This window comes from Physcomitrium patens, chromosome 13, assembly GCF_059467195.1.
Source record: "Physcomitrium patens ecotype Gransden chromosome 13, ASM5946719v1, whole genome shotgun sequence".
Taxonomy (NCBI): Eukaryota; Viridiplantae; Streptophyta; class Bryopsida; order Funariales; family Funariaceae; genus Physcomitrium; species Physcomitrium patens.
The window spans coordinates 17,511,496-17,523,199 of NC_143422.1; the positions used below are offsets into that span (position 1 = coordinate 17,511,496).

The window sequence follows — 11,704 nt, forward strand, 5'->3', positions numbered from 1 at the left end:
AGTAATTACACAAAATACACAATCCTCAAGTAATCCACAACTTCCAAAATATGATAAAATCTTCAAAAACCTTGTTTATTCTTATGTGGAGATTTTTCCAAACTTCAACACCTCATATCTCCTAATCCGATTGTCCAAACAAACTCAAATTTTACATGAGATACTGATGTATTTGTATTAACTTCTATAACAATTTTCAACTACAAATTCGTTGTAGAGCTTGAGATATCTTGAAAACCCTAATAGTCGCTTCAAACCCTTGTCTTTATATATATGTGTGCAATTTTCTTCATATTTCACAAAATATAATCTCAAATACCATGAAATTTGTGTATATAGCTTTTTAACAAAAATTTCACATTTTCCAAAAAATTTGAGCTAAAAATTCGTCCGAAAACTCAAGTTATGGCTCCAACCATTACTACAAACAAACCCGCTTACTTACTACTTTTGATTTGGAAGCACCGCCTTCAACTCCTTACAACTCCTTTATATAAACTCTAAAAGCAATAATTCTTTCATAAAAGATGTAGGTCTTGAAATCGCCATTCCATTCGCATCTTCTGATCTTCAAAAGCTATTGTAAAACTCCTCGTACCCTCAAAAGAGTAACAGTATGTCTTAAATAAATACCTTAACTTCAAACGGCTATAACTTCTTCACTCTAACTTCAAATCTTCTAATTTTTGTATACAAATTGTACCTCAAATCCTAAACTTTACAATTCTAGCTTGTAATCTCCAAATGCCCTCGAAAGAGGAACCCTAACGTCTAATAAGGCCTCAGGCAGCCTCCTTGAAGCCTATTGGGCATGGCCTTCGACCAATAGGAATGAAGTTTTCCATTCCTTGCCTTCATCCAACCATGCCTTGCTTTCATCCCTCCCATTAAGCCTCCTATTAGTTGAGATTTTCTTCTTTTGGCCCAAACCTTCTCTTAAGCTTTATACTAAATATTTAGGTCTATATATATATATATATATATATATATATATATATTTTTAATGTCAAAATCAAAACAAGTAATGAAACAAAGTAAAGTTTCTTATACCAACTCTTTTTAATTTAATCTACTAGCCACTCTAACACACATCTAGATTTATTAACATATAATATGTTCTAACTAATTTTTACATACTGTAAGTATTTACAGTACGACAGCAACGTTCTATAGGACCTCTAATATGTGTTGATTTTTTAGGACACATGCCTTGACTTACAAGGCAAGTTTTTCTATGTGTGGGCCATATAGTTAGCTTGGTCTTCAAGCTAACAACATGTGTGGTATATGGCCAACTTGTTGACTACGTTTCTAATCCAAAAAGTCAATTAAAGACACCTATAAAATCAAAGCAGTATCTATAAAGTTTCTAGGAAGCTTTCATACCAAATATTATAAAATTAACTTATTTTTATATATTTTTACTTACTTTTACCTGTTTATATATGTAATAAGTGGCTTATATGAGTATGTCCATGACAGTTCCTTCTAAACCATAGCAATATAAAGCTTCATCACAAAATAGGATAAAATAGAATAGAACAAAACTAAATGGAACTAAACCAAAATAGGACATAAAAGATAAACTGAGAAAATTGAAACAAAACAGAACAGATCTTAACAGAAAGATACAGAACCAAATTTTACTACGATAAAGGATCTGAAGCCATACTTGACTAGATGCTCCAAAAGGCCTTGGCCCATCCTATTTATACCTTGTTCTACCACCCTGGACTCTGTAGAATGTTCCTAAGTAGTGAATTCCATCTAAATAACTACATTAAATTCATTTTTTGGAGGTTTTTAAGTGGATTCCATCTAAATAACCATCCTAAGTCTTTTTTAGAAGGTTCTATAGTATGTCTCATCTAAATAATCATCTTAAACTCTTTTTAGAATGTTCCACAATAGATCCTACTTAGTCCACTAACTTAACTCCAATTCTAGAAACTTTTGTGGTTCTAATTATCTATACAATTATTATATCTAGACCTTGTTACAGATATGGTTGGCTATTTATCCTTCTACAATTATTCATTTGTTGAAGTCAATAGCATTTAGATATTTGAAATTGTGATTGTAATTGAAGAATTTATCAAAGTTATGAGGCCTTACCATAATTATTAATAAGGAGGAAGTATCAATATCTTATATAAGAAATCTATTTACTTCTTGGATTTAAGAATGTAAACTCCTTAAATTTGATCTCTATACTTTAATGGCTATGTTACAATGAATTATTGCATGTATGAAGGAAATAACTTTTCTTACAATATTACCGTGAAATTTGATGAATAATTTCATGTGAAATGTGGTCAGTAATATATAGCTCTTAATCAAGGGTAGTTGTGATTAAGACAATTGAAAATGTTGTTAATATTTTCATACAACTCAATGATGAAGATATAATCATATATAGCAAGGTTAAGAATTCAACTTCAATCAATGCTAAAAAGAAGTTCAAAGTTTATAAAAGTGAGAAAGAGCAAGTTCATTCATAAAAAGAACTCAAACAATCATTGTTTTATATTTTGTATGTCTAGTTCTTAGAAGTGAATGAAAAGGGTATTACATTGCAAAAACTTTTTGATGACTTAAAAAAATAAACATATTTACCAAACATTACAACCGATTTGAAGAAGTAAGTTAAATCTCACTTTGAAAATAATTCCAACTTTGATAAAGTAAATAGATGTTACTTTATGTGTAATTAATTTGTGCACCCAAAGTGCCAAGTTGTTGCATTCTACAACTCTTATGTGAACACAAGTCTTAAAATAACTTCTAATTCTCACATTCCATTCTTGAAATTATCTATTCATTTCTTCTCTTCAACCATATTTCAGTGTCTTCTCTTTATGGATGAACACAAAGGTAAAAAAATCCCTTCAACTATTTGGTGTATTTCTAAAGAGGCTTAAAATTGGATGCCATTATAATACAAGAGCCATAAAATGATATATGGTCTTTAGTGTATCTATTAAAAAAATAGAACTTTAAAGTTATAATACATATTATTAGCAAGGTTGTACATGAAGAAAGTATGGAGTAAGATAAATTTCACTTCCATTATTAGTGTGATTTTTTTTTGCACTCATGAATGTAAAATTATGTTGGGCAGTAAATACCACTAAATTCTTCATACTAAAATAGTAATGTTAAGAGAGCTAAGAACACACCCGAAAAGCATGAACAGTATTAATATGCTTTTAATGGTTTGTGAACACCAAGTATTTTGATATACCAAAATTCAAAAAATTAGGTCCAAAATTATCAGGATTTATATTTGGTAAAAAGTGCACAAGTCGGAATCCAACGCACGCTTCATTGGTGTGCACAACACCATAAAATTGTGCTTTTTAATATATCCTTCAAAGCAGTTTCTTTTGGGGCGTCACTCTTAGGATTCGTGACTTTGAAGCGCTTTTAGGATTTTGATTGTGAAGAAGAATCGTAGGAGTCACAGTGGTTGTGGGTTAGGGTGAGTCTTCACACGCAGACATACCTTCACGCGATGAGTTGTTGTGTTTTTGTTGGAGCAGGAATTGGAGCCATTCAGGAAGTTATGATCTGAAGGTGAACATGCGTGCTTTCTTCACTATCTTGATGTTGTGGGAGCTATTGTGGAGTACTAGAGCATGAGATGCGAGATGAAGGGATTCGGAGCGTAGTCAAATTTGTCAGCCCATCTGATTATGTTTGCAGCTTCATCAGAAACAGTAGTAGGTATTTGTGTCTGCAGAGTTCGTTTCAACCTCCACTACTTCAGTTTCACGAAGGAGAATGCAACGTGCATAGGTGGTGAATTATTCGTTACGTTTGTGGAGTTGAATTCTACTGCTTGTGAGTCTTTATTACAGGAGGAACGGTGTGTGAGATGCGAATGCGTAATGACTTGCCAGTGCTTACCAATGCAAACAGCTACGTTCAAACCACTGAAGTACGACATTTGCTATGTGAATATGTAAGTGTTGTGTTGTTCGATTTCTTCTTGAATAACTATGGATTCATCTTTGGCACGCAGGATATGAGGATGTAGTAAGTCTGCGGAGCTGGGTCTGGTGCGTAAGAATGCATCTACGACGTTTTCGAGGAAATGATGGGTATCCTAGCCTTGCAGCGGAATTTATGATGATCAAGGCATTTTCTGAGCATCTTGACTTAACCGCGGAGCTGGTTGGACTGAGAAACAGCTTTTAAAAGGTGCGACTGAGCTTCTTAGGTCATGCCATCAGCATTTTAAGGATGTGGCAAAATTTATTGTACAGGATTAGGTTAGTCAGGATTTCGATTGAATGTCCCCTAGCAGCCCAGGTGCTTTGGTAAAATGTGCTGCTTAATCTCCACTTTCCCTTCTCCAGAATTTTTATTTGAAAAGGCTCAGATCGAAGCTGTGAGCTCTGTAACAGACCATATTCTTGTAGATTCGACCTTCAAAGCTAGTCCTGTAATCCAGTCAAACTAATTGTGATGGACAAGAAAATGTTGACCCGAAACATTGGGCGGGACTCATTCCAGAAGGCACATGTACAGGAAGCTCAGGTCGGGCGCGTGCAATATTATCAAATCTCAAACCTGTCCTCAGCGAGATGGTGGCAGCGGTTGTCGTACCGACAGTGACGCAAACCGGTCTGCAAGGACCCCAATTCTATATTTCTGCATTCAGCTTTTTAAAACACCGGTTCTAATAGAAATGCACTTACCAGTATAGATTTAAAATCGGAGCGACGTGAAGATTTAGATCCACACCAAAACTATTGAGAATGAACGGCATATAGGTTTAGTATAATGCTACAGAGCTCGAGGCATGCTGAAACTCTCGTGGTTGATTAAAGTATGTCCATCGACTTGATGTACTATTGTGTCCGAGGGCTTTGATCTACAGCCTCCATTATTACTAGTCATGAGTGTTCTTGGATGATGTACCTGGGGCTGTACCAAACTGGTCAACTTGGTTTGATCCTTTCAGGTGCATTAGCCACTCTGTCCGCAATCGAATTGAATTTTATGGCACCACATGGCAGTAGAACTCTTGAGAACCAGCGTTATCCAACCAAGCTTACTCTAGCGCCTTGTGTCCTCTGGTGTGTGGGTGTGTGTGTACATCTATATTTTCATTTTCTGCATTTCATTTGAGGCGTTGCACATGTTCGGAAGTGGTCGAGAAGCTTTCTATTGTTGCCAATGACCACGAATGGAACTTGCATGAGTCTTTAGAATTCATTAACGGAGGGGAAGAAAAGGCAGAAGTTGCATAACCATGTAAACTAGTCCTAATCACAGATTTAAAACCGAACACAATTTTAAACTCAGAAAAAAAAAGAAAAAAGAAATGTTGTCAAATCTTAACACCAATGAGGTGGTCCACTGCACTAAAAGGATCTCAGTCGAAAACAAAAGGGGATAATTCGCACGAGTTAACCTCGACTTCCTTCCCGACTTTGAACTGACAAAATGGAAAGGTGGGTTTGTGAGCGGAGTCTGAAATCTGAAAATGCCTTCGCAATGCACTTGCAAATGCCCACTACAAAGCCGCCTCGATAATCCAGCCTAATCAGCAATGGTGGACACGAAACTTTTGACCAGAAGCAATGTACAGGAGTCTTTCGAGAAGGTGCATGAATTCGAGACTCACGTCGCGCATATCTAGCAACATCATTATGATTGTGGTTTAAATTGTCGTCAAACCCTAGACCTGGCCATTGACCTGGAGTTTAGTGTTGCGTCTGCTGCTGTAGGTTAGTGTCTGATTATCCCATTCGTTGTTGTCAGATTAGGGTTCCTTTGCGGTTGCCAAGTTAGCTACTTTATGAGTGATCTAAGAATTTGAGATAGTTTCAGGTACGGTGTTGGCTTGATGATTAGGGTGAATGCATGAGGCAAAATCTAGGCCCAGAAGTGGAAAGGTAGCGGCGGGATAAGCCAGACGAGATTTCTAAGGATGGAAGCTCTGGATCTTCATCGATTGCACCTGAATATCGAGCTTCACGATCGCCGGACAGAGGCATGCAAACTTGAGGTTGGGAGCATAAGAACACGTGTGCATTCAATCAGTGATCTAGTCGAAGATTAGCTCAGAACGCTCCACATTGCATCCGTTTAGTAAGCCTAGGGTTTGGCACCAAATTTTGGGTGTTGAGTTGGTGCTTTCGCGGAAGCTGATTAAATTGGATTCGATTTTTAGTCTTGGCTTTTGCTTTTGCAGTACTTTCTGATGGAAAGGAATAACATGGCTCGCCAAAAGTTCAGCTCTCTCGTGATGACTGAGCTGGTCGGCGAGTCCTCTAGTGTCTCGAGGGCTCCACACTCGATTTGCAGAGCAATTGCATGTTGCCGCCTCTCCAGTGCCGCCAACTTGACGATACCCGGAAATGGCCACATGTACCCGGTATGTCCAGTTTTATTACACCTGCTCCCCAATGTTTTGCCCTAGGTCTTCTAAAAAATATTAGTCTAGGCCTCAAGGCAGGTAAAAGCCTTAAAGGTCCAGAAGCAGTGGAAAAGCCCGGGATAGTGTGAATGATATTTTCTGGAGTTGCCCTATGTCTGCCATGTGGCAGTGCCACTTGTTCCAAGTTTTGGGCCTCTGGGAAGTTAAAGCATGTGAGCAAAGCCTTGCTTCACTTGTGTCTTTCTGAAAAATTTAGATGAACAATTCTTGTCAACATCCGAATTTCCGGTTTCACCTGATCCTCTGTGATCCATTGCTATCCAGTTTCGTTACTTGAGTGAGAAGGGCGGCTTGCGAGTTCCTAGAGTGAAGCTTGCAGCGTTTGCAGGAACTCTACTGGAGAAGGCTGCTCTTGCAATTCTTTGCCTTGGCGGCGTCGATCCTTCTCGGTGTAAGTTCATCTCAACTCACAGGTTACCTGGAAGCTCTCAATTTTTATTTATTGATTCGGCAATATTTCAAAGCTCAAGTCCACTTCATACAGTCGTGTTGCAGGCCCCTGATCACTATTGTGATTAGATTTCTTGGCCTTTGGCGGCGTTCAGTAGGATAGTGCAGTAAGAAGCGTTTTTGAGAGTATTCGCTACGTTACGGTTTCTCTTCAAATCTCCATATGCTAAGTTTTAGAACCGGTTCTCTTCCTTTACGACACTGCACACTGTGTTCTACGGACCACTGTTCCACTTCCTTTCTTGAGGTTTTTTCGCAGGTCTAACAGTAGTTCGAAGTTGACCGCTCTCACGTTGCGACTCGGACATTTGGGTAGCTCAAACATGCATGAGATTCTTAATATATGAGACGAAATACTGCAAACGTAATAGCACGCTATGGTATTGAAGCTAGTAGTTTGTTTATACCAAACTTTTACAGTAGATTAGTTTTCCGGATTCTCGGACCATAGTGGACGGTTTCCTGACCTTCCTTTCGATTTGGGTGGCAGAATATTGTTGTGGTTCGAGGAGTTGTCGGATAAATTGCACAGCTATTGCTGGTGATAGTGAAATATGCGTATTCGCAAGCACCATTCGAGAGGAAACGCAGGAGAGGATTCCTCGTCAGGTGCGAATCCTGATCTCGGGAGCCAAGAACAATCTGATTTGGTGCTGAGCTCCAGAGGGGTGAAGGAGAAGTCAGAAGAAGAGTTCCTGAACAATGCAGAAGTGGTGAGAGAAGGAGGGTTAGATGAAGGAAGTGGGGCAGGCCTTGTGCCTGTCGGAATTGAAAAGGTTGACTCTACCTCTCGCTCTCAGTTCACGTGGCTGGACAGATTGCGGCACTCCAAAGGTTTTATCGAATTAGAACCGTATTCTAATTTAGAGGAGTTTGTTAGTTTCCTGACGAAGAAGGACGAAGGCGTTGGTTCATCAAAAAAGGAAGCTCACAGTAAGGTAAATGAAGAAGGCTCTCAGGATGTGAGCCGTTTAGTTGGGGGTATAGATTTGAATGCACCTGAAGAGCTTGAGAGGTACAGTTCTGGCTGTTCGGACTTAAGTTCCAAACAAGCGAGAGTTGGAACCCTTAGTCCTGCCTTAATCTCCGGAGATGAAAGCTCAATTTCGGCTCCACTTGCTCAAGTAAATGAGACATTTTGTTCCGTCAAGGAGGTCGAAAATTTGGAGGTTTTGTTAGCGAAAAACGAAAATCAAAAAGTAGAGATGCAACATTCTCGCAGAAAACCTTCAAACTATTGGGAGCGGGCGAGCAATACTGCAGGTTACACTGTCAACATTGGTTTCTATGACTCGGCCTTTGAGTTTAGTTAATCGTAGAATTGTATCTTGGTTGGGATATCATCTGATGATGTTCATGCTTAGAAAAAGAATCATTTGATGCAGGGACAAGTTCTGAAAAACCACTGCCCAGCGAAAGCAAAAGATCTGGGATAGTAAAGGACGTACCGTGCACTAGTATTTCACCTCAGCCTGAGAGCGATGAAGCTATTTTCGAGCAGTACCATGTTAATCCTGAATATTACAAAGCTTCAGTAAGTTCAGCGCTCTTAACGTTGACATCTCTTCTTCTGCAAAGATTATTTGTTTCATTTGGTTGTTTTGTAGAGAAAGAAGACTTTTGTCCATATGAAAGCTGATGCAGTGCACCGGCATGCTTATGGTTTGGGAGCCTAGTTTTGCCACAAAGTGCAGTAAAACATAGTGATCTGTAAGTTAATTCTTTCTGGCAAGTGCGTGACTTAATACTGGTGTAATACAATTACACAGTTGCGAAATTGGAACGATGATGACTGCAACCTTCTGCTGCAATGGTCATGCAAGCAGATAGATAAGTCCCAAGGTGTTTAGTGGTTACTCTCCGTACCATTAGTCTGAGGGATGTTGCTGAATTTTCCTCCGCTTAGCTTGTAAAAAGGCACACGGGTGAGGACGAAGCTGTGACGTGGAAGACAGCATATATTAATATTTGGCTAGAATGATGTATGCAGACAAGAGACATGTGCCCTGGAGGAGATGCTCTTTCTGGCTAGCCTTGCAGGAGAAATTTGGACATGGGAACCCTATTCATGCATGACTGTCCGTTATGCAGGAAGAACTTGCTGTTCGAGTGTATTCTTACAACTAGCCCTGTAACTAGTGCTGCATTTCTTTAGCTTAAACACAGATCTGGTAAGACGTAGTCATTTTTTTCAGCTTTAATGCCATTGCACGCGGCTGGACTTGGATCAGAATTACCCGCACACTAGCTGTTACTTCCAAAGGAGTCTACGGATCAAGTCCCTCGTGCAGTATGGGATTACCTTGTTTTCTTACCCACAGTGGGTCTTGAACTGATAATTGTTTTTGTTCTTTAGATTGCTGAGTATACAGAGCTCAGACATGGAATTCTTCCTCCACGCGAAGAGAATCAGGATACGTCTACTGAAACTACTCAACGAAGGTCTTCATCTGTTCCTTTCGTTGAAATGTTTACCATGATTTTGATTTTCTCATGATGAAGTAAGCCTTAAAACACTGCTATTGGCCTAACACTTTCATTGGAACCTTTATCGCTCATTGTTTTTGTTTGAATTGTCTACCCTCCTGACCAGTATAACCTCTCAGTTTACCACTTTCATGAACGAAAAGTATATAGATTTACTTTTGTCTGATTTTGCGCAGATCTAGGAGGAACAGAAGAATTTCATCATTTACTGGTAGGGACAATTCCTCGTCAGTGTACCTCTTTGTATCAAAGTTGTCTACAGTCAACTCAAGTTTGATCTACAATCTATATCGCTGCTTTGAACCACAATCTACTTAGGCCTTCTTTTTTTTGCCCCGATGCTTGGGTTGATTCTACGTTTACTTTGTTTCAATTCGCTCAACATGTGCTTTCATTTCCTCTGAAATCCTTCATTAACCTGACGTTTCAGAGACAATTTGCGGATTCATCTGATACCATTACATGCTTTGATTGTCAACCGCATGCACAGGATATCTTCCACGAACCACAGCAACAATTCTCGAAAATCATCCATCTTTGTCACCAGACCACCCATCATTACAGAGAAGGGAGAATATAATGTTTTCAGTGTATACAGTATGTTTGCGAGCTGGCAGGGCTGGTCTTACACCTCGGGAGATAATGTCTGAAATAAGGAAGCAAGGATTAGCTGGACTTGAGGGAGGTGCAGCTCAATCCAGTAAGCACATTGCGAATCTACTGCGTAACTCCCCTTATTACATGGAACTTGGAGAGGGGAAGTTTGCCCTCTGCAGCTCAGTGATAGATGTAGAGCAGGATATTACTGATCAGGGGTCACCGATTGAGAGGGATTCTTTGCCAAGTAGAAACTCGGAAGAAACTGAGTTTAGTACTGGAGACGAACTTCATACTTCTACTGGTAGTGAGGACAATGTCCCGAAAACCGGAAGAAAACGAAAGCGTGCCGTACTTGGCGCTTCCCAGCCAGAGACTGAAGTGAAGATCAGGCCTGGAAGAATCGGCCGTCCGAAGAAGTTGAAATACATCAAGCAAGAAAATGCTGAAACTCTCGGCAACCAGTGCCACAGGAACGACGGCAAGGGCTGGGTCTGTCCCCTATTGGCCAAACCTGGGTACCAATTGTGTGACCATCACCTCGACAAGCTGCGTTGCAAGCCAGGGACCAGGTCAAAGTCAAAGAAATCTGAGAAGATGACGGACGAGGCAGGTGTTACTCAAATGCGTGAAGAACTACACTTGGTGGACACAGCTGGACACGAAACTGGTACTCCTTTAGATGTTTCGACAGGCTTGGAAGGTGCCGACAACTTCTCACGTTAATTTAATTAGCCTATTCCATTCGAAGCAGCCAGGATTTTTTTATTTTTCATTTACGAACACTTGGGATTTTCATTCTTTTTTTCTTTTTTACTTTTTTTCTTTTTTTCTTCCTCCCCTTCTACCCGTTTTCGTGCTCCAAAAATCTCATTAGATTCAATAAAATAGTTTCCGGCACTCCTTTTCTGTGAGATCATTTACATGCTTGCATTGCTCAACAAATTCTGCATCCGAGTTTATCATGACTTGTCCACTTTCTGTTAATAAATGTGAACTTCTGGCAACCCGCTGAAGTGCATTAAGAGTGGGAAACCTAACGTAATAACATCAAGGTGAGGATCCAAGTCTAATTGTGTCAGTAGAACAATATTTATTGGAAATGACCGACCAGTTACAAAGATGGGGCTCATCATAAAAATGAAGTCATGTATATCAAATTCTCAGCAGCACAAGCTAAATGAAATTATTCTGGACAGAACACCTGGAACGGGAACAAATTTTCATAATATGAGATCCAAAGTTACCAACACTCGGTACTCTGATGCAAAAGGTCACTCCGTAACGCTTACTGTGATACAACCCGACATTAATAATGTCTTCAATTTTCTTTATGTGCCGATAAATGTATGTACAAAAAAACTATCATGTTTTGACCTGGCCTATCATGAAGAGAATCACAATTTGCAGACGCTGCATTGGCATTTGCAGAAAATGCCTGGCTTGTCGGTAGACGCACTAAAATTCCACCATATTTCTGGAAGTGGTCCACTGCAGGCATGGTCCGCATCAGCTTCCATTCAACGGACACAAGCATCAGCTAAAAATGAGAGCAAGAAAGTTTGATTTGCTGCTTTTATCAAGTATCCCCAACTAATCATCTGCAACTGATGCACCCCTTACAAGCAGGTCTTATAATGCAGGCTAGTTCATATAAAGCGGCACCCTTTTCCTTTTATTTATTTCAATCAGCATTCACGAGCATCATTCCCAGAAGAA

At 39.5% G+C, this 11,704-nt stretch overlaps 1 protein-coding gene and 1 long non-coding RNA gene across 2 annotated transcripts; both read left to right on the forward strand.

The window, feature by feature from the left end:
* The first annotated feature begins 3,367 nt into the window (after positions 1-3,367).
* Positions 3,368-4,346, forward strand: LOC149987984 (uncharacterized). Its single transcript, XR_016506171.1, has 2 exons — positions 3,368-3,576; positions 4,025-4,346. It is a non-coding gene; the product is annotated as an uncharacterized LOC149987984 (long non-coding RNA).
* Positions 4,347-6,715: 2,369 nt separating this feature from the next.
* LOC112290679 (uncharacterized) lies at positions 6,716-10,885 on the forward strand. Its single transcript, XM_024537237.2, has 6 exons — positions 6,716-6,842; positions 7,392-8,164; positions 8,287-8,435; positions 9,258-9,343; positions 9,565-9,599; positions 9,879-10,885. The coding sequence occupies exons 2-6, from the start codon at positions 7,456-7,458 to the stop codon at positions 10,709-10,711; spliced, it is 1,812 nt and encodes a 603-aa protein (XP_024393005.1). The 5' UTR covers positions 6,716-6,842; positions 7,392-7,455; the 3' UTR covers positions 10,712-10,885.
* The last annotated feature ends 819 nt before the right edge of the window (positions 10,886-11,704 follow it).